Genomic DNA, 27978 nt, shown 5'->3' on the forward strand with positions numbered 1-27978 from the left:
TCCCTTTTGGAGAATATAATAAGAAGAACCAAAGTTTCAACTTCAATCTCAGTAGATTCATGGCACATTCCATGGTCATAATATAATATTGGACCAAAAAGGGTTCCGGGTTAAGCGTACTCGATCAGTGGGTCCACCAAAACAAAGGGCACAATGGTAGTTTAAGAAGGGAAACGAGGTTTCTGATGATCAAGATCAGAGCTAGCCTATTTAAATGGAAGCAATCGGGCATGCTTAATATCACGTAGCAAATAATTAATCAGAGGCAAAATGTGGGCAGTACTCTTCTTTCTTGTTACATTAATGGTGGTGATCTCCCAAGGGTCAGCACTGGGTCTGAACCACCAGATTCACCTTCTCCAGCCAAAATCTGGTTCTTGGGGTCTCCATGTTCCGAATATTTCATGTCTAAGTTGGCGACTTGGGGTGGAAACTCACAATATTATTGGTTGGTCAACGGTTCCGAAAGAGTGCGAAGGCTATGTGGGGCACTACATGCTGGGCAATCAGTACAGGAGGGACTCCAAAGTGGTTGCTTACCAGGCTTTACTCTACGCTCAGAGCCTCAACCTCACCGGAGATGGCAAAGATGTTTGGATCTTTGACGTAGACGAGACTTCGCTCTCTAATCTACCTTATTATGCGGAAAATGGATTTGGGTACGTACATATATACATAGTAAAACAAAACAAAGGTCATCAGGTTTTTTTTTTTTTTTTTCCTTGGCGGGATGAATTAAGCATTGTTTTTTCGGCCCAGGTTATGTGAAATTCATTGCCACGGCCCACGTACTAAGGATTAGATTGAAATTTCAGGGCGGAGCCCTATAATTCTACGCTATTCAACGCATGGGTCCTGAAAGGCACACAACCGGCATTGCCGGAGTCTCTGAATCTGTACAAGAAACTGTTATCTCTTGGGATCAGGGTTGTATTCATAACGGGAAGAGGAGAAAGCCAAAGAAATGTCACGACAACCAATCTAAAGAATGTTGGATACCACACTTGGGAGAAGCTTATACTCAAGTATGCAATTAATCTAGTCAACAATAAATGTTAATTGTGGAATATTATTAATTGCAGTTCTTGTTCACTTTTGTTTCAATATATATATATATATATATATATATATATATATATATATATATATATATTAGAAAATTGACATATATATGTGTGGGGATGTCTGGTTGCAGGTCCTCATCTTATACGGGCGTGACAGCCTTGGTGTACAAATCAAGTGAGAGGAAGAATTTGGAGAAGAAGGGGTATAGAATCGTGGGGAACATTGGTGACCAGTGGACTGATATCTTGGGGCATCATGCTGGCAATCGGACTTTCAAGTTACCCGATCCAATGTACTACATTAGTTGATGCATGGATTACGTACTTTGCAGTATTTGCCATTTGGGACTAAAAGTACAAGCTCATCAGTGCATGCAATAAGATCATTAAAGATTCAAGAGATCTCTATTAATTACCTTTATATATATTATATTCCATGCATACTAAATTGTTAGATTATTGAGCCTAGCTCTCGCTCTTCATGTGATAAATAATTTTATTTTAAACGTACGTACACCATATTTTATCCTCTTATATATATGAGTCCAATTAATTTATTTAATGCGAAGAAAAATGGTATGTTTGGTGCAACTTTCAAATTGGATTGTTCTCGCAATGGGTGAAAATTAATTAAATTTCTATCCCATTGAAATGCCTTTTCTCAATTAATTAACTAAGTGATCACTGTTAATTAAATGACAGGTAAGGTATACATGATGTGAATAAGCACCATTATTGGGCATTAGAGTAATGTTAATTATAAGTTTCAAATAGACAAACTCCTTGTAAGCTCTTTGTAAAAAAAAAAAAATAGGTCCCACTAAAAAAATAGTTTTTTTTATACTTTTTCAAAGTATAATCTATTTTTTTACAAAAATTTATATTAAATTTGTCTATTTAGAACTTTTTCAATTCATTTCTCTTGACATTAATGTTGCTTCATTGATCTCCGTAATCCATGCATCCCTCAAGATTCATGCATGAAGTGTCATTGATCCATGATTCCATACGTGCCATTTTTCTTCGTACCTAGCTAGCTTGCTAATTGTGCTACTTTGCAATTACAAGCTAGTTAGGTCAAATCAAAGGGCCAACGTACACCACTTTCACCTTTTTTTAAAAAAATATAATATTCTAAATCATGCATCTTAGCACATGATGTTAATTAATATAAAAACAGAATTAACACCAAGCATAACTTAAATGTGGAAGAAGACTCGCAATTCGTTCACTTGTATATATTGAGCATTTTTAAGGTTAATGCATGAAGTTTATAACTCGAAGGATCTTTAATAATGATGTTTTTTTTATTTACTTTCTAAAATATAGTTGAACATACTTTTTAGAGGAGTACTACTTCTACAAAAAAAATTACACAAAAGTAATCTCACAAATCGATACGATTTCATCTGATCCGTTAGATCTATTTTATAATAAAAGTAATTTTATAATTAGACGAACCACATCAAGTTATGTCAGTTTGTGAGATTGCTTTTATGTAATCACTTTATTGACTAGAGTATTTTCCTACTTTTTAACATGCAGGACAGCGGATACTTAGGGAATGATCATATGAGATTAAAATTTTGTAAATAGTAGTAAGATATTTTATGAATATTAGTAAGATAGTTTTAGTTAAATATTTATTAGATTTTGGGAAATGAGAGAGAAAAAATTGAATAAAAAATATTATAAAGTTAAAATTTTGTTATAATATTATTTTTTAATATTATTTTTGTTTTGAGATTTAAAAATGTTGAATTATTTTTTGTATTTTATTTAAAAGTTTAGAAAAGTTGAAATGATTAGTTTGGAAAAGTTATAATAATAAGTTTGAAACTGTTTGTATTTAAATCATATTTGAGAATGAAATAAGATGAGATGAGATGAGATGAAAATTATTTACAAACAACCTCTAAGTTTTGAAATGATACAAATTTATATCCTTAAATTTATTTTTAAAAAAGGAGTAAAAAAAAACCCAATTTTTTTTGGGAGCACACCCAATATTCACTATGCTTAGAGCACTTTCATTGGATTAGTTAAAAGTTAAATCCATTGAAAATTTAGCTATTAAACCATAAAATGTGATCACATTGGAATGGCTAAATTTCAAATAATTAGAATTTAGCTACAGTCACTTCTAAAATTATTTTCAAATTTGAAAGGAACTATTCATTCATCAAATACATTTTATATTAATTATTTCTCTCTCCCTTTTAAATGACAATTGAAAAAATATAATTAGAATATGATTACTAATTAATATATAATATTATGAATAGTAAAATATGATAAAATAAAATAAATTCATAATTACAAAAATTAAAATATTTTTGAAATTATTAATTACTCATTATTATATAATGAATAAATGGATAATCTAATGTGGAGATTTGATGTGAATAACCAAAGCTAAATTTATCTTATATTATTTTATTGTCATATAATGAAAAATGACTATTCCAATATAGAGATTTATATGAATAAAATAGTTAAAAGTTAAATTTATCTTATATTCATAAAAAAAAAATATTTTAATTTTAACTAATACAAGAAGAGTGATCTTAGATCGCATCTTTTAGCATGATCAATGGGGCCATTGAGAAAGTTTAATTTGGAAGTCAAAAGCATCTCAGCTCAGTTCAAATTTGAGCTGAGCTTGCCATCCAAACGTATTTGAACCGAGTTTTGTCATTTAACTTAGTTTAAACTGTAGATGGACATAACATGTCTTTCTTTACAGAGATTCCTGACTCTGCATTTAACCCAGCTTTTAATTTTTTTTTACCGGACCGTTATAACTCCTCCCTCTCTCTCTCTCTCTCCCCGTCTCTTTTCCCATCCTTCTTCTTCCCCAACCCATCGACTAGGAAAATAAACCCATTTCCGTAAAATCAAATCCCTCTCCACAGCGACTGCAATTTTGGCACCAAAAATTGTTTAAAATATTTCCCAATTGCAACCTTGAGCTTCAAATTTAGAAAGCTACCGAACCCATAATCGACAGGTTGGAGAAGGAGATGTTTTGTTTCAACGGAAAAGCTTCCACCGTCAACTCCTCCAACGTCTGCAGCCCTCGTGCTCCAACAGTGATTGAAGTTTGAAAATGGGTTGTCCTTCCCTACTGTAAACCCGCTGCAGCCTATGGCTTACATCCTTTTGGCGTGATAAATAAACAATGCCGATTAGAGTGAGCTTGTTCCTTTTTACAAACTGAACTCTGGATCTGCTAAAAACTTTCTTTCCAATCTCTCAACTCATAGGTGCTACTGTAAACCCGTGTGAGTATCTTCTCTGGTCACCTATTTGTTTCTTTGCGTATTGAGGTTCCTATATAATTCCCATGCAGATATCAACCCAAACCACCACCAATTTACTACGGAAGCAAAGGTCCTCCAAGGTCAAGCGGATCAACCGAAGGGTTACCTTGAAGAGATCAGCAATCAGGGTCCTAGGACTCACTCGTATCTGGTAAGCAACAAACTAAACTTTTTGGAAAGCATTTGACTACATGCATTTCAGAATAATTCACTCAAACACGTGGAGTGCAATTTTCCCTAGTCTTATGCAAGATTGGTATCACTGAATCTATGAACAAGTAAACCCTTACATATGTTAATCTGAATGGAAGATTTTGTTTTTATAATATTTGGATTTTTGTTTAGGAACAAGATTTGAACATTCGGCTGGATATTGAATAATTGTGGAAAATATATGTTTTATTATTCTGTTCTTTTTTTTTTTTCAGCTGGGTAGTGAGTTTTCTCGACTAAAAGAGAGAGTTTTGCAACTTTTGTTTTTTTTTTCTTGGAATTAGTTTCAGATTAGTACTTTGGTTTTAATGTAGATTGAGAGTGAATTTACTAATAGATATATTTTAGTTTTATTGGTTTATTGGAGTCAACAGAAAGTTATTATTATTGTTTTTTTACATTTTCTGTAATGAAATCATAGGAAAATTATTAGATTAACAAGTTTAGAAAGGAGTTCAAAACCGACACATTACACCCTCAAATTATTAAAAATAAAATAGTTTCACACCTTCATTTTATATAATATATATATATATATATTTATATATTAGGCTGGGTAGTATTTGTTTCATTTGTGGGTTTTACACCTTCATTCTAATTGCTATGTATGACTTGCAGCCCTACTTTCTATGCTCATCCGGCAGCTCCTCGTACAAGGCATTAAAATATTTTCAGTACAAATACTTTGATATTTATCTTACTCGTAATAGGCCTCGATTCCTTGAACGATATATTACATGCATTTGACTTAAAACACAAAAATAACATTGCTATGCATTTAATATAGTGAAATTTACTAGTTTTGGACTTGATGCATGTACCATGTTTATGATGCATAGCAATACGAAAAAATATGGATTTAAGTGCATTGTCTATTGTTTGCATTGTCTATTTTTTGGATTGTCATTGTTCGCCATTAGCAGCATACCATGGATGACGTAGAGGTTATACGTGATCGTGAACTGTGGTCTGATGGGTTGGAGGAGATGTTGGTTGATATTTTGTATCAAGAAACATTTGAGAGTAAATTGGTGGGGTCCAGAATTACAAACCGTGACACAGACTGACTTGTCACGCGCCTCAATTAACTTGGAATTAGGCCAGTTAATGCATTACAAGTGAAGGGGAAAATTTCCCGTCTTAAGAAGACGCAACGCGAGTTTACAGATTTAATGGGCCAAACGGGGATGGGTTGGAACCCCATCACAAAAACTGTTGTTGCTACGGAAGAACATTGGGCAAACGCGATCCGGGTAAACACCGTCTTCATTTGGCTTAACCGTCATGCATTTGAAATTTCTTGCATTTTTTTATATAATTTATGGCTAAATTTATGATTAAATGCTTTTATCAATTTGTTTCAACTTGTGTAATTATTTTTACCATTTCTTAGGTCCGATCCCAGTGGAAAAAGTACAAGACCAACGGTTGTTCCAACTACGACATCCTCTGCACGATTTTTGGTCAAGCCGTCGCAACAGGGGTCTTGCATTATACTTCAACGCAGGAACCCCCTTCTAGAGAGGAGGAGCAGCACCTGGAGGAGGAATTGAGGGCCCGAGGTCCCGTGTTGGGTAGTGGCATTGGATTAGACTCGACCATTGATTTGGATGACATTTCCATGACTCCATCGACGCAAGGAAGGGTCTCACAGCGAAGGACTCCTCGTAGGCGACGTAGGGACGCAACCGGACCAACATTCTTACCAAAGCTTAGTGCTGCCATACAGACACTTGATGCCACTTCTAAACAACGGGTAGAGTTGGATGCAAAGATGTTTTAACTTTGCAGCTCCAAGCGCAGTAGAGGCGAGGGATTGAATAGTGCGTCGGATGCATGCTTTAGTAGTGTATCACAGTGTATGCAGTTTTTGCAGGATATCACCCCTCCCCTACCACCGGACGTTCATCTTCGTGCAGTAAAAACGTTTATGGATCCTCATGTCCTAACTGTCTTCCAGAACATGACCCCATCGATGAGAATAGATTGGGTTTGGTCACTAGGCTGACCATACCCACTCCGGCCTTGCTATGTTTTTCTAAACTAATGAGACTTTATTTTTATGTTTAACTTTATTAGATGGTGTATGATTTCTAACAATCTTATTCGTGTTGTCTAATTTAAGTTCAAACTTAGTATTTGGTTTTAAATAATTTTGCATTGCTAAGTTCCTGCTCTATATGAATTCCTTTTATTCTTTGGATGACAAATTCATATGCAATATGTAATGTTTAATGTTTGTGTGAACATCTTTTTTTCAAAGGAAGGCATGGACAATGATAGCGATGCGTGGAATGATGACGACAATATCGAGGAGAATGACACGAGTGAGGAGGGATCTAGTAGTAATGCGTCAAGTACATTTGATTTTGATACATGGGCGGAATGGTACGCATGGTCTAGCCGTAACGATGGTATAGAAGAAGCGGTTCTTCTTTTGAGCATGTTGATGGAGGAGCAGCAATCCCATGCCCAACGTTGTATGCCCAGGCCACAACATAACATTGGCTTGCGTGGTTATCTGTACATCATCGCAGTACTTAATGGACATCCTGACACCTGTTACGAGATGTTCCGAATGGAGGTATATGCATTCCGGGCCTTATGTAATCGTTTACGTAGAGATGCTAGCTTGCGTGATTCGTCACGAGAGGTCACGGTTGAGGAACCCTTAGTAATGTTTTGCTACACTGTGGGACATGGTGTCGTTCAACGGAATGCAGCTAACTTGTTTCAACATTCGGTTGAAACTATAAATCGATATGTGTACAACGTAATGCGTGCATTATGTCGCCTATCGCGCCGTGTGATTAAACCGAGCCAGACAACTGGGGTGATGCCTTATATTGAAGGAAATCCAAGACTTTATCCATGGTTCGAGGTAAATATTGGCCATTACGTGATCTACTTTCGTAGCTTAAAATTTTACAAATGTTAAAAACTGTTTGCAATACGATATTTTGGAATTTATGAGAATTTAAAACGAAATCTGCAGAAATGTCATGGTGCAATGGATGGGGTCATGATCGACGCAGCTGCGCCGGCTTCCATAGCAAATGCATATTTAAATCGGTATCACAGGATTACCCAGAATGTCTTGTATGTATGTGATTTCGATATGAAATTCACATTCGTATACGCCGGGTGGGAGGGTACAGCCTATGATGCTCGTGTTTTAATTGATGCGTTGAGGCGTCTGGAGAACCATTTTCCATGGCTTGAAGAGGATAATTTTTACACATTATTTTATTTGTACCTTCAAATTTTGCGAGAATTTGGATTCTTCAAACATTATAAATGATTAATGTTGTATTCTAAATTTTCAGGTAATTATTATCTAGTAGATTCGGCATTTCCCTGTGTCGAAGGATTTATGCCACCGTATCTGAGGGTAAGGTACCACAGATTTGAACGAAGATGCTCTTGTACCTTCCAAGGATATAAAGATCTGTTTAATTATCAACATTCATCCCTTCAGAATGTCATTGAACGAACTTTTGGTATGTTGAAGAAGCGTTTTCGAATTTTAAATTTAATGCCCCCATACCTTCTAACTCGACAACGATATCTTATTATTGCATGTTGTACGATCCATAACTTCATTCGCACAGTTATACCTAATGATTGAAATTTTCTAGTATATAGCAATCCCGATGATTATCCAGGAATGGATGCGGATTAGAGCACCAATGAAGAATCTCATGTTTCTGACATGTCGACTGCATCAACACAAGCGATGGCCGCAACTAGAGATGCTATGGCATTACCTATGTAGGAGCATACTTATGGTCAACAAGGAAACATCTAATTGCTAGTATGGTGTTGTAATCTTTTTTGTTACGTCAGTATGAAACAATAGATTGTCAATTCGGGACCCTTTATTTATATATATCGATGTTTAATATGTAAATAAATTATTAAATAAAATGTGGCCATGCTCCTGGTAGTATTTTTTCCTACTAATTCATTTTTTTTTCTTTTTTTTCTTTTTTTTTAACATTTCAAGAAGGAATTTACATACAGAATGTAGTGAAAATTCCGTTTTTACATGCATTGACTCATTTAAATAATAAAGTGATATTCTTTATTAATTTTGTTATTTGTAAAAAATTAAAAATAACAAAATCAATAAATATTTTATACAATAAAATAAAAACTTTAGGAAAGATGTATAATGGTACTTGGCACTACTAATTTTTCTCAAATCATAAATAACAAATAATAGAAATAATGAAATAAAAGTGATGAAAAATGAAAATAGTGAAATGGTAATATGAAAAATGATATGAAAGGAAACGGATAAAAAAAAATTAAAGAAAAAGTAATATAAAAAATAACAACTTCAAAGAGTACGGAATTGTGAATAATAAATACTATTATAAAAATAAAAAATAAATAAAATAAAACCGGATGGCATCTTTCCATTTTGCATGGTCAAATTTGGCGTTTTAGCTACAGTACCAAGTGCGATAGTATTTTTCCTTTGCTGCATTTTGCCCCAGCTACGAAAAGCATTTCCATTTTGAGCGTTGCTATTCATAAGCTTATACATCACACATCATAATTTTTTTTTATTTTTTTTATTTTTATAAAAATTTTTTAAAATTTTTTTTGATTTTATTATTCTTAAAATAATTGAATTATTTTACTTATAATTCATATACCATACATTTAATAAGAGAATAAAATTTAAAAAATCATAAAAATGATAGTGTGTGGTGTATGTGGCTTAAGAATAGAATTTTTCTTCCATTTTTACTGTAACGTAAACAGTATAAAATAATAAAAATAATAAAAAATTTATTTTTTTTATAAATTTATTTAAATATATTTTAAACTTATTTTAAATAAGATCTATCAAATTTATTCAACAATTTTAATTTATTATTATTTATAAAAAATTTAATAAAATTTAATTGATGTCAACTCATTTCAATATTTAAATATAATCTTATTTTCCCGACGTTAAAAAGTTTTAGGCGGCAAAGATCACGTGCAAGGGATAATTTTAAGTAGATGGCAGACAATATGACATGACGTGAAATGTAATTAATTAGCACGTTTTCACTGATCACTGATCAGTATATTCCTCGCATCGCACATTAATTCGTCGGTTTCCAGGCCTAGACTCATCATTCCATGCAGCATAGCTGGCATTGACATAGTTAGATGCCTCGCTAGCTTAGCCGAGACTGATCACGTGTTAAGCACATTGCAATGGCAGGCGATTGCAAAGTTTAAAATTTAGCTAAAATCTTAATTTTTTTATTATAATTTTAGATTTGGATTAAGTTAATTTATATTGGATTAATTATTTTAAAGTAAAAATAATAATATAATATTATATATTTTAATAATATTTAATTTTTTTAAAAATTTTATAAATATATTTTATATATTTTAATAATATTTGATAAAATTAATCAAAATCACTTAATTAGCAAGATACGGCAAAAAATAATATATATTACAGATATAATAGATATGATAAAATTAATCAAAGTAATTAGAAATGATAGATATCACAGATAATCGAACTAATTGAAGGGCAACTAATAAATAGCAAAATGTAAGAACTTCACCAGATTGCAAAATGTAAGGCACCATGGAGATTCTACTGCTCTTCCCTGCCTTTAAGAAATGTAATCCTTCACTAAGCTCCTTAAATGAAAATGAAAAATCTCAAAATGGTTCATGAGTTTTGAACAAAAAAAAATGTTCATGAAGTAAAAAAACAAAATAGCCCCCAAGTAGGCTACTCTTATTAGTTTTGTAGGCTACTCTTATTACTTCTAGAATGCCAAAATGCAGTACTACTATAATCCACCTGCAAAAGAGAAGAATTCTGTTAAAATAGATTTATCAAAATATTTTTAGGATATTTATAAATGCTCAAGTCAACTCATCAGGTTGTTTAGTCATCTAGTCATGCCAATTCTCGCTCTGATGGAAATTGACAAATAAAATATGCAAGGATAAAGGTAAAGTAGTTTTTTTTTTTTTTTTGTAAGCGGAAACTCACCAAGATAGGCCCTTCAAACTCACCCGGAGGAATAAACACTAGATATATGACTCTACTTTCCATCACTGTATATCAAGTATTTCAAGTGAACTCCTAGTGCAGAACACACCAAATAGCATACCAAATAGTATCATATATATGACTCTACTTTTCCACTTAGCGATGCCATAACATACCAAATAGCAACTAGCATACATACACTCCTTACCAATAAACAAAGACAAGTATAACATTCTGACCCCACCAATCTAGCAAAATGCTACAAAGTAGTTCTCACATGCATAAAAGATAATGCGTGGTACTTAGTCTCCAACATACATAAAGGGGCAGCTAGATACCATAAAGTAGCATGGCACAACTATAAAATGGCAGCTAAATCATGAAAATTGAAACAGCTTATAAACTGCATATGAATAATCTAATGGGGTAGCTAAACAGCGAGCTTAGTACTTGCAAGAAGAGGATTTGCAAACAAACCTGCTATAGTACTTGTTTTTCATGGCACAACTATAGTACTTGTTTTTCATCTATATTTTCAAACAAACCAACCACAACTTACAGAAGATTTGCTTTACAAGAGTCAATTAGAAGATGAACAACTAACCAAACTTTTGCTTCAGCCACTAACTCAATCAATGTAAAGGGTAAAATGAACTCATGAGATTATCCATAAATCTCCACAACTTTGACGCTTGAGGATCCAAGGCATCAAGAGTACTCTCTAAACCAATTAAAAAACTCCGCTTTTGAATTAGCCAAGTAAACAATTTTCACTTTAAAACATGCAAGTTACTTGATCTACTTGATCCAATAGAAAACCTCTTTGAATAGAAATCTCAATCCAAATTCAATTTCCATAGAATAAATTAATAGATAAATAGATAATCCAAGTTACTAACTCATTGAACTCTTCAGCTAAACCAAATATGCATAATCTAGATCTTTAACATGAAACTTATGTGCATCAACAAGTAGATATTTGGAGAAATGTAGATTGTATTGTAGGCCTTGTATAGGACAGAGACGTGCATAGTTTTTGATCAGTTGTTCAACTTTTTCAAGACGACGAAAAACAAAACAATAAAAGAAAACCCAACTCAATAAAAGAATAAATTCCACATCGTATGAGAGTATAAATCGAAACCCAAATCGGAAATCAATTTGTAAGAAATACTCAAATGGTGATTTTGTTGTGACAGATTTGGGGAGGAAATGCGCAGGTCTCTTGTGGGCTGGAAGATGACGGCTTGAACGTTCGATAGAGAGAATAGGGTGTGGACTATAGAAAAAGATGTAGGTCTCTGTATTTTACACGTTTCAAGATGAAGAAAAAGAAAAACGAGGGAAATAGGATGAAGAAAGAGAAAGAACGAGAGAAAGAGAGAGGGCATATGAAATAATAAAATATACTTTTCAATAGTAAACAATACCTCACCAGATATGGAGAGTAGCTAAGATATATTGTAGTAGATATGTCAAACTTGAGAAGTTTAGCTAGGCCAATGCATATATTTTTTCCCCTATTTGCTTTCAATTTGGACTTGCATAGTATTCATATCGTATCAAAACATGTATATTATACTATACGAGTCAAACTACTAACACGATCCGTTAAACTTATCGTGTCAAAATCTCAAACACTAACACAACCTATTAACATAACGAGTCAGGTCGGGTCGGGTCGGGTCGAACCGTTAGTAAATACTACGAAATATATTAGCACGACATAATCTGACCCATTTCAACCCATTTATGTAAAGGGGTTGAACAGATCAGAAATTAACCTGTTTGACCAGATTAAGTTTAGCATAATTTTATATAAATATTAAAACCAAAATACTTATAAAAAATATGAAACTAACTACAAGTCCAAAATTACAATCTAAATAATAAAAATATCAAAATTAAAATTCTAACAATTTTATTTTTAGATATAAGGTTATAATTGTAATTTTAAATTTCTTAACGAGTCATAACGGATTGACCCATTATCAACTCGTTAAGCAATCATGTTTTAACGGTTCAACCCATTAAGATTAAATCTAAACTCATTATTATCATATCGTGTTCGTGTTGGGTTAACGGGTCGTGTTACATATTGTCACACCTACCCAATGGGTGGATTGGGGTCCTTTCAAAAAGTTAACTATCCTACAATATCCACTTTGTGAAAACTATGTAGCACTCTGGGACACTTCATGCATGCTCCACCAACAATGCCTAGAGCCTCAAACTCGACGGGTCAGTTTGGATGATTAGTTGGTGATCGTTTTCCTTAAAATACTTTTTAAAGAAAGCTTTCGTTAAACAATTCTTCTACATACAACCGCGGTGGGGAACTGCGGTGTAATTGGCTAATGCCATGTTAGAGGGTATATTAAAAAAAAAATGAAGAAGAAGATAATGCATGAAAGAAAAGAAACCAACAGATGCCCAAACTTTGTTAGGAGAAAAAGCATAGCAGAGTGGTCATCTTCTACAACTCAGATATGTGGTTGTCTTCGTGATAGGAGAAAAAACAGAGGATTCGATCTCAAATCTGTGCTTCTTCGTGAGTAGGAGAAAAATCAGAGATTGCTTGTTAATCTTCGATCTCAGATCTACCAAATCAAAAAATAAAGAGCGATGCTTTCAGATCCAAATGGACTAACAAAATTTGGATAGCTATGCAAGTCGTCGTGGGTAGGAGAAATTTGGACAACTACAGATTTGCTTTCCAAGATGCATCCCATCTAGATCTGCAAATTTGGACAGCTGCATTTTTTGCTTTCTAACAATTTTCTGCAAATCCAAGGTTCACTAAAAAGGGGCCAATCTGATCGCATCGATTTGCAAGGAATTTGTTAGAAGGATTTGTTAATTCAATTTGGATTATGTTGTCAAGAAGATTGCACCATGTTGTACTATGAAATCCCATGAATTTTTGAACCATTTCCCAGGATCAATTGACTTTTGTAGGTTCTTAGAATATAGATTTGTAAGTTGATAGCTTTTTGTAATAGTTGTTTGACAAAGAAAACATGCTCATGCTTTTCATGGTTTTTATCTTTCCTAAATAATGACTTGCTATGGTGGGCTTTCTATACTTTTCCACCTTTTCTTTCGAAGGGAAATTTGGGTGATATTCTTGCAAAGAAGAATAGGATGAAAAAGGAGAAAGGAGATAATGAAAAGACGGGGACGAAGACGAGGCATTTTGACAAATTGAATGAAATGGTGCCGTTTCATTTATTTCCCATGGGATGCGGTTCCTTAGCATTTCCTCTAGCCGGTTACAAATAGCATTTTTCTTCCTTAAAATACTTTTTGGCCACATCAATATGGATGATTAGTTGGTGATCACACCAAGTTAAGTTAAAGTAAAATGATATTTGGTCTTATAATTTGATCTCTTTAAGATTATTGTTTGGATATTTTATTTTTGTTGATAATTAAAAATAATAATTATTAATGAAATGATGTATTTTTAAAAAATATTTAAATATTTAAAAAAAATACAATTACGCTGTTGATAAGTTAAGAGGTCAAACTCATTGAGCAGCAGCCTAAGCTCAAAATAACCACTCAAGATATAATGAAGCGCATAAAGTGCAAGCTCTGAGGTTATTCATGAAGAAAATAAGGAGCTCGAAGTTGGAGGATTAGAGGATCGTTTAGCAACATTGCACGTACCGTTGAACGGTCGAATGTACGTACGTACATGCAACTCGTGATACAATAATAGTAATTCCAAAAAGCTGGACAAATTAACATGCAAAATGCTAGATCTCCCGCTGGGGTCTAGCAGTATTTCTATGTGTTTTTTTTTTTTAAGTTTTTTTTTTTTATATAAATTTTTTTAATAATTTTAAATATTTTAAAAAAATAAAAAATCATAATATTATTAAAAAATATTTTCTTAATCACGAAATAAAATAAAAAAATCATAATTTTTTATTTTACTTCGTGATTAAAGAAGTATTTTTTAATAATTTTTTACTTTCTGATTAAAGAAATTTTTTTTTAATAATATTCTAACTTTATTTTATTTTTTAAAAATATTAAAAAATTTATATAAAAAATAAGATTAAATAAAATACATATAAAATAATACTATACGAGCTCCCAGCGGGGCTGCAGCATTATCCAATTAACATCATCATTCTGTAGATAAGCTTCAGCTACCTACGTCTTGACCATTGGAATAGAGACATAATGTAGGTTCCGGGCAGTGGGCAGCGTCAGGCTATTTATTACCTTCCCTTAATTCCTATGTACAATTAAGATAGTGTTCGCACAACCTTAATTAGCACCTAAAGGCTAAACGAGCGGGTGGACCTTATATACTCATCTCATCTCTTACGTACATAATAGCATTATTCACAGTACAAAGGAGTCGTGGACCGTGGTGTTGAAACTTTTTTAGAAGAAGAGAATGAATGCAAGGTATTTGAGAAAAGTTCAGACTTCAGACTCAACGCAAACAATCAATACTCACTGAAATTCACACTTTCTCATTACATTTAATCTGCAACAGAATGTCTATATCTAGAAGACTGTATAACAAACTTTACAGTATGTGCCACTCATGTGATGACAGGTGGCTTGAGAGGAAGCGTCATTCGGTTATGAAGGCAGGTTCCAAAATATGCTATGTGCCTTCTGCTGGTGCATGGCTGCTTGAATGTTTATGCGACTGAGTTGGTTGTTGCTGGTGCAGTATGTTGAGCTGCCTTAATACCTTCCCGCAAGTCAAGTGGCACTAAAGTCAAAGTGAGGCTTGATCGTAATAGATGAAAACGTGCAGATGATAATGGTTTGGTCAGAATATCCACAATTTGATCCTTGCTAAACATGAAGGACACTTGGAGTGTCTTGACTTCAACTCGTTATCGAACAAAGTGGTAATCAAACTCAACATGCTTGGTCCAAGAGTGAAACACAGGGTTGACAGACAAGTAGATAGCTCCTAGATTATCACACCACAATATAGAAGAGTGAGTGAGAAAAATACCAAGTTCTTTGACTAAGGATTACAACCAAAGAATTTCACATATTGTGTTCAGGGGTATAACCGGTCTGATCTGGTCTAGTTTTGGACAAAATTTAGGATCGAATCGGTACATACTAGTTTTACATTTTTCAAAACTAATTACGCATCGGTTACCCTCCTAAACCAGTACCTCTAATTTTACCGATTTCCGATCCGGTCCGGTTTTCCATTTATTTAAATGTTATGTACTAATATGTTATAATATATCCTATATACTATGTACTAATATACTATATACTAATTATGATATATTATACTATATACTATAATATATACTACAATATAAGTATAATAATAATATGAGAATAAGAATAATATAAGTATTATATAAGTATTATATAGTATAATATAAGTATAACATAAAGTCTAACACACTAATGTATTTATCAAATTATTTATCAAAATTATAATAGTAACCGTATTATCATACATATATATGATATATTATATTAGTACTATATATTATACTATTAGTCAATAGTATATAGTAATACTATTATTGCTAATATATACTAGTACTATATATTATACTATTATAGTGTTACTACTATATATAGTTATACATTAAAGATATACATTAAAGAATATAATAATACATTAATACTAAATATATATAGTTATAGTGATTTAGTATAACTATATTAGTATAAGTATAACTATAGTCTATATTAGACTATTAGTATTAGTATATATATTAGTATTAGTTATAATGATTATAATAACTATTCATTAGTATTTGTTATAGTGAATTTAATTTATTATAACTAGTAGTATATAGTAATACTATTGGTATTGGTAATACTATACTAATACTAAATAACTATAGACTATACCAATACTAATATAATAATACATTGATATTAAATTATTACTAATACTATATACTATAGTAATAGTGATATTAATACTAAAATATTAAGTTAACTATATTATTATACATATATTATGCTATAACTTTTATCATATATATTATATATCTAAAATATTAAGTTAACTATACTATTATACATATATTATGCTATAACTTTTATCATATATATTATATATTAATATATCATAGTATTATAGTGGTACTACTATAAATTATAATATTATGCTATAACTCTTATAATATATTAATATATACTAATACTATATATTATGTTTAGAATTTATAAAGTCATAAAATGTAATTAATATGATAATATATATTTTTTATATTAATAACATATAATCAAACAAATTACAAATGTTCATATTTAAGATTAGCATTTTATGTTATAAATTATAACATGAAAATATATATAATTATATATATTATATATAAAAATTTCATATATAATTATATATTATATATAAAACTTATATATAAAAAATATTTTGTGTAATATATAAAATTAATTTTTATATATTCTTATTTTTCCCAATCGGTCCGGTCCCAGAAACTATGGAACCAAAACCAAACATGGGTATAGTGACTAGCTTGGAAATATGCATGTTAGTGCGGTGTAACAGATTTAAAATATACTTAGATTAGGAAAGATACAACCCTAAGGAATCCCAAGTAACCTCAATACTTAGAAAATAGTGAAGCATGCCCAAATCTTTAACAAGAAAGTGTAAACTCAAGGAATCAATGAAGTAAAAAATAATCTTAGAGTTTGACCCAGTGACAATCAGATCATGAACATATATCAGTATGTAAAGGCAGCCAAAAGCAATTTTTAACACAAATAAGGGGGAATCAAATCGAGATGCAACAAAACTCAGAGAAAGTAATTTATCAGATAATTTAGAGAACCAAGCCCTAGGAGCTTGTTTCAACCCATACAGTGATTTTCTTAACTTACACACGTGTGGAGGGCAGTCTGGATTCATGAAACCAGGCGGCTGATGCATGAACACGACTTCGTCTAGGTCTACGTGTAAAAATGCGTTCTGCACATTAAGTTGATGAAGGGGCCAGTTCGAGGTCACTGCAATGGAGAGGATGAGACGGATTGTAACAAGCTTAACAACAGGGCTATAGGTTTTGGTGTAATCCAAACCGAGTTGTTGATGGAATCCCTTGGCCACAAGTCGCACTTTGCAGCGTTCAAGGGTTTCATCAGCTCTCCTCTTGGTTTTCAAAACCCATTTGGACCCTAAGATTTTGAGATTGGGGTAGAGGGAACCAAATCCCAAGTCTGGTTAAGGAGAAGGGCTTGGAATTCATCAGACATGGTAGAGAGCCATTCAGGATATTTGTTAGCTTCAGTCATCGAGGAAGGTTCCTCCGGAATAGAGGAAGTGGGGGGAGATGGTGGGGGGCGGGGGGTGGGGGGGAGGTGGTGAGAGACACATAGGGTTTTTTTGAAAGCCATGGGATAGTGCCATCGGTCCTCACATGAGGACACAAGGTATGAGTCTGAAACCGAGTGGTCATAGGGTGGCGAGGAAGGGGTTGGACAGGGTAAGTGGAAGGAGATGAAGCTCTGGTGGGACTGGGTATCGAAGAGGGGATTGAAGGAGTGGGAGAGGTAGTGTTGGCAGAGGTAGGAGACGATGGATTAGGGTTTGAAGGAAAAGATGAACTTGAGATGGGTTGGGGTGGGTCACTTGGATTGGATGATTGAGGAGCTGGGCCATTGGGCTTGGCCGTGTATGGTGAAAGTGGAAAAATGGGGGAACATTTGAAGGAGGCAAGGGAGGATATGTTATTGGGTCAGTGGGTTTGGGCTTAAAGGGAAAGAGTAGCTCATTGAAGAAAATATCTCTTGAGATGTATACCCGGCCCGAGAGAAGGTGGAGGCACTTTTAGCCTTTATGGTTTGCGTTGTAGCCCAGAAAGACACATCTTGGAGTGAAGGTCCAACTTGTGGCGATTGAACGACCTTAGGTTGGGCCAACAAGTGGTCCCAAACACACGGAGGAAAAGATAATCGGTTGCATGGCCCATCAAAATTTTGAATGAAGATTTATTTTGTAGGATTGGAGTAAGCATCTGATTAATTAAATATGTGGCAATTAGGAATGATTCAGCCCAATATTTTTGGGGCATGAAAGCGTGAGAGAGTAATGATAAATCGGTTTCCAAGATGTGTCTATGGTGTCTCTCAATACTTCCATTTTGTGGATGAGAATGAGGGCAAGTGATTCGATGGGAGATGCCACATGAGTGAAAAATAGATTGAAGTGGGCGAAATTCCCCACCCCATCGGTTTGGACCAAAATAATATTGTGTGAAAAAGAATTACTAAAAAATTGGAGAAAATCAATAATAAATAGGAAGAAACATCAAATTTAGCATTCATTGGAAAGAGCCAAACATATTTGGAGAAATCATCTAGTATAGAAAGGTAAAACTGACAACCCATAGTGGATAAAACTGGGGCTGGGCCCCAAACATATAAGAAAATAAGATTAAAGGGCCTAGTGGACCGTGAGGGGGAGGGGGTGTGGGAGTACATCGGCCTTAGCTTGAAAGTAGGTCGAGCAGAAGAAAGGCCCAAAACTGGGCGTGGAAGGGAGCTAAAATCTTTGATGTGTGAGTCGAGTGATGCAGAAGGAGAGATGGCCTAAGCGTTGGTGCCAAGGGAGAGAAGAGGTCCTGGTGCCAAGATGGGCTTATGGAGATAAGGGAGAAGGTGGGACAGAGGGCTCGGATGGCAGAACATAGAGACCATTCTCAATTGGATCTCGAAGGAGCACCGCTTGGAAATGTAAATCCTTCACGAGAAAAAAACTAGAGTGAAACTCAAAGAAAACATCATTATTAAGACAAAATTGTCTAGCAGAAAGTAAATTGCGAGAAAACATGGGAACATGAAGAAGATTAGTCAAGAGAAATTTGCCAGAGGGAGCAGCCGAGACAACATTTTGAATGGGAAGGGTAGACCCATCACCAATTGTCACTTGGTCCGACCCCTGGTAAGACATAGAATCGAGATTGAGGGAAAATGGATAAGAGGTGAAGTGATTTGTCGCAGCCGTGTTAGGAAACTAGTTAGAAGTATGGAAATTTTAGGGTGGGAGATGAGTGCAGTTGGCAGTCAAGAGGAGGGTGCAGGGGACTGAAAGGCATGGTTGAACCTATGGTAGCACGAAATGACAGAGTGGCCTGGTTTGTGACAAAGCTAACAAACTAGGCGAGGATTAGATCGATTGTTGAAATAGTTTGAGGATGGAGGATTACGGCCACCATTACGGCCGCCAAGACGACCACGAATGGCCCATCTGAGAGAACACAGCACGGCCACGAGGGGAGGCCAAGCAGAGAGGGTGGGCGAGTTACTGTATTATTTACAAAGAAAGAAGAACCGTGAGCAAAGATTGGTTCTGATGATAAAGATGAGACTCATGGTTGAGGAGATAGCTATAGATTTGGTGAGGGGATAGAGGATCAGGTCGAGTAGTTAGAGAGGTAGCCATGAACTCATACTCAACACCAAGTTCGACAAGAAGGTAGATGGAGAACTTTTGATCGGTGAGGGTATGACATGCAGCACTAAGGGAAGATGTAAGAGTTTTGGCTTTGTTATAATACTCTGAGATGGATTCAGCTCCTTTTTTTAGAGTAGCAAGCTGATATTGAGTTTGGATGACATGAGCAGAAGATTGGGCTTGGAAAATATTCTGAAGGGTCGTCCATACCTCATGAAAGGTAGTGCAGTCCAAGACCTAAGCAAGAACCGACTCAAGCAAGGAAAAATTAAGGGTAGAAATGAAGAGATGGTCTTGTAAGAGCCAACGAGTATGCTCAGGGTTGGTTTTACCATCGACAAACGCATTGGGTGAAGAAGTAGAACCATCAACATAACCAAGTAGTTGATGGCCCTTGAGGAAAGACACAATTTATGCCTTCCACAGTGAAAATTTATGGATGGTAAGTTTAATGTTAACAAAGTGAGCGGTGGAGTTGAGGATGGAAGAGGAAGGAGATGGGTGGGAGGTATTTTCAGGAGAGGCCATGGAGGAGATGCGACTCTTAGGCTCTATATACCATGTTAAAACTTTAGAAGAAGAGAATGCAGGCAAGGTATTTGAGAAAAGTTCAGACTCAACACAAATAATCAATACTCAATTAAATTCAAACTTTCACCTCATATTTCTTGTACAACAGTGTCTATTTATAGAAGATTGTATAACAAATTTTACAATATGTGCCACTCATGTGATGACAGGTGGCTTGAGAGGAAGCATCATTCAGTTATGAAGGCAGGTTCTAGAATATGCCATTTGCCTTCTGCTGGTGTATAATTGCTTGAATGTTTATGCGACTGAGTTGGTTGTTGCTGGTGCAGTATGCTAAGCTACCTTAATACGTGGTGCATGGAATGTTGGTCCTATTTTCAAGAGCATGTTCATGCAATTACTAGGGCTGAAGAATTTTGACCAAAAGACAGACATTCGGTCTGGACCACAAAGATTCTTGTGGTCGGTTTCAGTCCATTATTTATGGGGCCAAAGGGATTCGGTCTGATCTCAGGATTTGTGATTTTTAGATCGGATCGGATCGAAACCACCGAATTAATATATATTATTTAATATAATAGTTATATAAGTTAATTATATAATTTCTATTTAATTTATTATTATTAATTATATAAAATGTTAAATAATATATACTATCAATTAATAATATATCATAAATCATATGATAATATATGTAGATACATAATACATTCATATATACTCTACTATTTATACTTAATTAAATTAATTAGATAATTGTTTTTTAAATACCTAAGTTGCAAACAATCGTGAATAATTTATGTACAATGAAATTATTTGATATTCATTAATAATATATAAAATGTTAGAATTTTAATTTTTAATATAGGCCATTATTAATAAATATTATACATACTAAAATTTAAGTTAGTAAATAGCAACTATCAACAATATCATAAATATAATTACAGTTAAATATTTATTTAATGAGTTAGTTACAGAATCTACATTAATAATTTACTTAATTTCACTTTTAGTAATTTAAATAATTTTTTATTAATTTATTTAAATAAAAAAAAAATTAAGCCGGACAGATAGCTACCGGTCAAGTCGTTATGAATATTCGATCTAATGCAGGGGAAAAAAATCCTGGACTGGAGGAGTTTGGTCCGGTCTCAAAAATTCTCTCGGGACCAATCGCACTGAACCAAATTCACCCGTAGCAATTGCCTACTCACTAAAATTCAGATTAAAGTATAATGATTTATATATATATGTACTATGTGTGTATTATACATTTTATTTATATGTATTTATTGAAAGGACTCTTTTGTTAACTCAAACGTGAAAAAAAAAGCTCAATTGCAGATGACAGTTTTAATATAATATGATATAATTATAATGTAATCAAATTTTATTAACTCTTTACAGACATAATTTTAAAGCAAACACAATATAATCACGGTGAAAATGGACCATAAAGAGAAATAATTAATAAGTCTGCACACCTGACTATGTGACATATTTATATATTTCATATGGTTGTACCAAACGCTTAAAATAAGTAGGGCCTTATCCACGGACCAGGCGAGTATTTAACATAATAAAACGTACGGATGGACAGGCTGTGACGCTTTGAATACTTGCGAAATTAATATATACTATGCTATCTATTCAGTATCTATCAACTAAGACGTATCGGAAAGCACCATGTATTATCTAATGGAAAATGCTGCATATAGGAAAAGCTTGTGATTTTTTTTTAATTTAAAAAATAATTAAAATACAAAATAAAAAAGTGCATTTTACTGTCGGTAGGAATCATAGGATGCCACACTCGGTGGCCCTAACATCATCAATTATCTAACATGAAAAAATGGTGTGTTTTACGTGCTAAAACTACAGGGGTCGTCGGGCCTGTTGCCCGGAAAAGACCCCAACTGTCCTGAATTTGAAATGCTGCTACCAACCTGGAAAGCATGTCCGGCATACTCTCATGGCTGCAACTGTAAAGTAAAAAGAAAAGGCCAACGTACACGATTTTTTTTTTTTTTTTCTGTAGATATTTTTAACTAGCTGAGCACATGCTAAATTCCAAAACAGAATAAACGCAAGGATTTTCCTAAATATTTTAGAAAGTCGCAATACATTCATGATCATTTAAAAGTACTTTATATAGTTTAATTAAAAATATTATTCAATAAAGTATCTTTATAAGCGATTATTAATATGCAGTTTAATACAATATTAAAAACCTTAAAGAGTTAAAAGAAAATGAATGACTCAAAAGCGGACCCAAATTGTTTGGGGAAACACCCAAAAGAAAAAATAAATCTTCAGTCAGCATATATTTATTGCTCGATCGTTTCTTGGGCGAGAGCAATGGCCCATGGCAGGGCCCTTGAAAAAGTCTGATGGCTATCGCGATACGCAAAGATCGCCTGCTGACAATAATTGAATGAGGATAAATTCTATTTGCAGATCAAGACTGTGTATACAGGCTTTTTATTAAATAAAAAAAAAAAAATATGAACGCCAGAAACGATAGATGGCTGAGATGACATTTTTTTTCATTTGTATTGAGAAAATATTTGGTTTTACCTTGTCATCTTATTTTTATAATTTTTTAAATTTTTATATAAAATATAATAAATAATTAATTTTTTTAAATTTTAATTTAATTTTTTTTAAATCTTAAAATAATAATGATATTAAAAATAATATTTTAATAATATTTTTTTTAATTTTTATCTTTCATCTAAATTATTTCATCTCATCTCTAAATCTAAATTAATCTTTAGAGCGGCTCTATAGCCGAAATTCCGACCGAGATTGCAATTGTATTTTTTAATATTTTTAAGTATTTTTTTAAATTACAATATTATTAAAAATTATTTTCTTAATTATTAAATAAAAAATATTATCAAAACTCTATCGATAAAAGTAATATATTTAAAAAATTGATAAGATTACTTTCTTCTTACTACTTATTTACTATTTTTTTTATTTATTTTTTTAGTTTTTTTATTTTATTTAATGGTTAAATAAATAATTATTAATAAAATTATATATTTTTTTAATTTTTTTAAATGATTAAAAATGGTAAAAAAAATACTTTAAAAAAATGATAAAAAAGTAAATATATTTTAAGTAATAAATTAATAATAAAAAATAATAACCTTATCACTACCCTCTCTTTTATTTAAGCACGTTAATTTCGCTGCTCTTCACACCGCGTAGTACTCCAGCACGGCAGTGACGTGCGGGGACCCTTCAAAACAAATCCCATCCCCGACATATTTGTTGGATTGTATTGGTTAATGAATTATTGACCACTAGATATCTTCGAGTTCTGAAATGCTGCTCGTTCCACCACGCGGTGGAAGTGTTCAATTATTTTTAAGTGGAAGTGTTCAATTATTTTTAAAAAAAATTATAAACATTAAAAAAAAATTAAAATTTTAATGATAAATTTTATTATTTTTTTAAAAAAATACGCAATACTTACCCAGTTCATGATTATTTCTAATATTTTTTTATACTAATCTTGAAAACTTGTGTTTTCCATGTTTTTCTTTTTAAATTTAATTTTAAATTACCACATGTTTCATCGATTTTATGTACAGTTAAAAAAATAATACTTAACCTTTTTAGGCCCTCTAGATGATCTCTATAATTTAGAGCATCTTTTTATGTAAGTCAACATGCAATAGATTAATTAGTGCTTATTCTGTATCCATTTTATATATGTTTTCAAACCATGGTTACTTAGGAAATTAAACACAATTAATAAAATTGAGGCTGTTAGTATTGCATGCTTTTGTCAAATTCCCATTATCCTGGTTCAGCCGTGACTTTTCATGTCAAAATAGACAAGTACTACTGCATGTAAGCTTGATATGAGTTTTTTTTTATTGTAAAATAATGGTAACACTTGTCTGGGTGAATAATTTGTACCCTCGCACAACGTAGATAACATGAATCTAGCATATACAAAAATTATACTTATCATCTTATATGCTACACATCAATATATAATTTATTATTTTTATCATTTTATTTAAACATACGCATATTGATGTGTTAATATATGTATTTAAATAAAAAAATAAAAATGATAAATTATATTTTAATGTATAATATGAGAATAATAAGTAGTATTTCTCATAATAGATATGGCCAAAACATTGCATGGCAGATTAATGATCGATGAAATATTTAATTTTCGGCTTAGGTATATAAATTGCAAATAATATAGAGAAATCAGGAACAGAAGACGCCGTACAGTTATTTATGAACAATGATCATAACGCCGGTACAGTCGACCACTTGATCATTGGTTACTTTGAAGACTGAAGGAAATGATATGGAAGTACTGTCCAAACTATGTATTTCTCTTTCAGAGATTAAGGGATTTTTTGGATATATTGTTCATCTCAACTGATACTATCTAATTATTATATTTTTTTAAAACTCTCAAATAAAATATATAGTAAATAATTTAATTTTTTTAAATTTTAAAATAAAAATAATATTTTATTTTATTTTTAAATTTCATCTTATCTCATGTTAATTCAAGTAATGTAAGTGAATTGAAGACCAAAGTTACCACTGCTTTTGGTATATTGTACGGTCACAGACAGATTTGATCAGAATAAATTTATTCGATTAGATTAATTTTATAACAAAGAATAATTTTATAATCGAAAGAATCACGTCACATCACATTATCAATTTGTAAAGTTAAATTTATTTATTTATTTATTTATTTTTGCTAGAGCATTTTTCCGTATATAATATTGGACACAAAGTGTTCCGGTCGGGTTAAGCGTACACGATCAGTGGTCCACCAAAACAAAGGGCACAATGGTAGTTTAAGAAGGGAAGCGAGGTTTCTGATCGAGATCAGAGCCTATTTAAATGGAAGCAATCGGGCATTAAAATTTAATATCACGTAGTAAAGTTTTCGTTTATGCAGAAAAGGCAAATGTGTCAATCACTAGTCTTCTTTCTGGCCACAATTGTAGTGGTCTCCCAAGGGTCAGAACTGGGTCTGAGCCACCAAATTCACCTTCTCCGGCCAAAATCTGGTTCTGGGGGTGACATTCTTCCTAATGTTTCATGCCTGAGTTGGCGAGTTGGGGTGGAAGCTCATAACATTATTGGCTGGTCAACGGTTCCGAAAGAGTGCGAAGGCTACGTGGGGCATTACATGCTGGGATATCAGTACAGGATCGACTCCAAAGTGGTTGCTAACGAGGCTTTACTCTACGCTCAGAGTCTCAACCTCACTGGAGATGGCAAGGATGTTTGGATCTTTGACATAGACGAGACTACGCTCTCTAATCTGCCTTACTATGCCGAGCATGGATTCGGGTAAGTAGTGAAAATAATTAATTATTAATTATAATTTTTTTTAATAGACCGATGCATAGCAATAGCATCAAATGAGATTAGACCAAGAATAATACACGCGTGTATTATTTTCAACCATATTTTTCAACCAAGAATAATCGTACGATATAATATTTTTCAATCAAGAATAATCGTATATATGTACCCCACGCGACCAGCTGTGAGTCTTTATCATGGGGCCATGCACATCATGATAATATAAGTTGATCTTTAAGTCGCTTTTCTTTTTTTAATTAAGGTTGTTCAAGTATTAACATCCAGTTATGACGCAATTTTAAGGACTCAAATGATTGCATATTCTAAAAATCACCATTTTCTTGATCACAAGAAGAAGAAGAAGAAGAAAACACGTGAGGGGACTTGATCATCGTTGCTTCTGATTTTAATCAAGCGCTTTCTTTTCTTTTATTTTTTCTTGGTAGGATTAATTAAGCAGGACTTGACGTTATTCTTGTTTTTTGGCCAATGGGACGACATGATGAAATGATTCATTGCCAGATACTAAAGATTAGATTGAAATTTCAGGGCGGAGCCCTATAATTCTACGCTATTCAACGCATGGGTCCTGAAAGGCACACAACCGGCATTGCCGGAGTCGCTGAATCTGTACAAGAAACTGTTATCTCTTGGGATCAAGGTTGTATTCATAACAGGAAGAGGAGAAAGCCAAAGAAATGTCACGACAACCAATCTAAAGAATGTTGGATACCACACTTGGGAGAAGCTTATACTCAAGTATGCAAAAGCTAATTAATCTAGTAATTAATTAATATCGATCAGTACTATAATAATAATAATAATGTTTTTAGGAATATATATATCCGGTTGTTGTTATTTTATGACATTTATTATAATTTGTTTTCTTATATAAGTTACACGTATGTTTGGTTGCAGGGGCTCGGCATACTCCGGAAAAACCGCCGTCGTGTACAAATCAAGTGAGAGGATGAACTTGGAGAAGAAGGGTTATAGAATCGTTGGGAACATTGGTGACCAGTGGAGCGATCTCTTGGGACATCATGTCGGCAACCGAACATTCAAGCTACCCGATCCGATGTACTACATTAGTTGATGATCATTAATTGTGTAAGAGATAAAATCAAATCAAGAGTTCGATTTGGTTATTATATTTTATCAACAAGTCTTGCATATATGTCTTCGTAATAATTATCACGACAGTTATCTCTCATTTTATATAAATTAAAGAACTTATGTTTTGTCTTCAATTTATTCAGAATAACAATACAATATTGTTATTTCGTTATATTTGGGACACGACCATGTGAGTAGAAGCCCAATCGTGTCATAAAATGAAGATGTTTGCAAGACATGATCGTGATTCTTAATATATCATGTATCATACCGTGTAGCATTGTTTATCCGGATTTCGATCAAGAAATCCAAGCCGAAATCTGGATTGAGTTAGACCCAGACCAAAATTCGGATGAATCCGAATTCCAGATTCGGATTTAATCCCGATTTTTTTTCTTTTATTTTAAATTTTTTGAAAAGTAATAGAAGGATAAGCAGGAAATAAAAAAAAGTACTCGCTCAAAAACTACAGAATCTCTTCTCAACCACAACTTTCGCATTATGATCAGTACCGTTGCTTTATCAAGTTCTTGCTGCTGATCTAGTCTTTCATCAAGCGTTTGCAACAGTTACAGAATATTATCCACATGTACATTTTTTGAATCCCTCTACTACTACTGCCAACAAGTAGTACTCCACACATCTCCAAAGAATATGTGCAGTATTTTCTGTTTTCATAGTGCGTATATGTAGGGCATTTGTCATCTTGTGTTAGCTTCCTTTTAGCCAAATTTGCCTTGGTAGGTAGTCCGTTATTACACGCTTTCCATAAAAATAATTTGACTGCATTTGGAGTATTCATGCTCGATCCAAATCTTTTGTCTAGAATTCAACATAGAAGAATGCCCTTATTATATATACTTCTTGCTTCTTATTGCTTGTGTGTGTGGAATATATGCACTCTTG

The 27978-nt window shown here is 33.1% G+C and overlaps 4 protein-coding genes across 4 annotated transcripts; all 4 read left to right on the forward strand.

Moving 5' to 3' along the window:
• Positions 1-232: 232 nt before the first annotated feature.
• On the forward strand, positions 233-27206 carry LOC121260740 (stem 28 kDa glycoprotein-like). Its single transcript, XM_041162740.1, has 4 exons — positions 233-251; positions 25520-25941; positions 26506-26715; positions 26875-27206. Exons 2-4 carry the CDS (start codon positions 25538-25540, stop codon positions 27050-27052), a joined length of 792 nt encoding a protein of 263 aa, XP_041018674.1. The 5' UTR covers positions 233-251; positions 25520-25537; the 3' UTR covers positions 27053-27206.
• On the forward strand, positions 240-1608 carry LOC121260879 (stem 28 kDa glycoprotein-like). The gene is made up of 3 exons (XM_041162945.1): positions 240-659; positions 816-1025; positions 1196-1608. The coding sequence occupies exons 1-3, from the start codon at positions 271-273 to the stop codon at positions 1371-1373; spliced, it is 777 nt and encodes a 258-aa protein (XP_041018879.1). The 5' UTR covers positions 240-270; the 3' UTR covers positions 1374-1608.
• On the forward strand, positions 5644-6383 carry LOC121247718. Its single transcript, XM_041146137.1, has 2 exons — positions 5644-5853; positions 5994-6383. Exons 1-2 carry the CDS (start codon positions 5773-5775, stop codon positions 6381-6383), a joined length of 471 nt encoding a protein of 156 aa, XP_041002071.1. The 5' UTR covers positions 5644-5772.
• On the forward strand, positions 6745-8282 carry LOC121247726. The gene is made up of 5 exons (XM_041146149.1): positions 6745-7481; positions 7596-7794; positions 7927-7991; positions 8079-8100; positions 8239-8282. Exons 1-5 carry the CDS (start codon positions 6816-6818, stop codon positions 8280-8282), a joined length of 996 nt encoding a protein of 331 aa, XP_041002083.1. The 5' UTR covers positions 6745-6815.
• Positions 27207-27978: the final 772 nt, after the last annotated feature.

Source organism: Juglans microcarpa x Juglans regia, chromosome 1D (genome assembly GCF_004785595.1).
Source record: "Juglans microcarpa x Juglans regia isolate MS1-56 chromosome 1D, Jm3101_v1.0, whole genome shotgun sequence".
Taxonomy (NCBI): domain Eukaryota; kingdom Viridiplantae; phylum Streptophyta; class Magnoliopsida; order Fagales; family Juglandaceae; genus Juglans; species Juglans microcarpa x Juglans regia.

Bases quoted from the DNA above. Each gene is read 5' to 3' on its own strand.
- LOC121260879 (XM_041162945.1), top strand. From the start codon at position 271: ATGTGGGCAGTACTCTTCTTTCTTGTTACATTAATGGTGGTGATCTCC. The intron at 660-815 runs GTACGTACATAT...TTGAAATTTCAG, and splicing joins TATGCGGAAAATGGATTTGG to GGCGGAGCCCTATAATTCTA. The intron at 1,026-1,195 runs GTATGCAATTAA...GTCTGGTTGCAG, and splicing joins TGGGAGAAGCTTATACTCAA to GTCCTCATCTTATACGGGCG.
- LOC121247718 (XM_041146137.1), top strand. From the start codon at position 5,773: ATGGGCCAAACGGGGATGGGTTGGAACCCCATCACAAAAACTGTTGTT. The intron at 5,854-5,993 runs GTAAACACCGTC...ACCATTTCTTAG, and splicing joins ATTGGGCAAACGCGATCCGG to GTCCGATCCCAGTGGAAAAA.
- LOC121247726 (XM_041146149.1), top strand. From the start codon at position 6,816: ATGCAATATGTAATGTTTAATGTTTGTGTGAACATCTTTTTTTCAAAG. The intron at 7,482-7,595 runs GTAAATATTGGC...CGAAATCTGCAG, and splicing joins GACTTTATCCATGGTTCGAG to AAATGTCATGGTGCAATGGA. The intron at 7,992-8,078 runs GTAAGGTACCAC...TCATCCCTTCAG, and splicing joins TTATGCCACCGTATCTGAGG to AATGTCATTGAACGAACTTT.
- LOC121260740 (XM_041162740.1), top strand. From the start codon at position 25,538: ATGCAGAAAAGGCAAATGTGTCAATCACTAGTCTTCTTTCTGGCCACA. The intron at 25,942-26,505 runs GTAAGTAGTGAA...TTGAAATTTCAG, and splicing joins TATGCCGAGCATGGATTCGG to GGCGGAGCCCTATAATTCTA. The intron at 26,716-26,874 runs GTATGCAAAAGC...GTTTGGTTGCAG, and splicing joins TGGGAGAAGCTTATACTCAA to GGGCTCGGCATACTCCGGAA.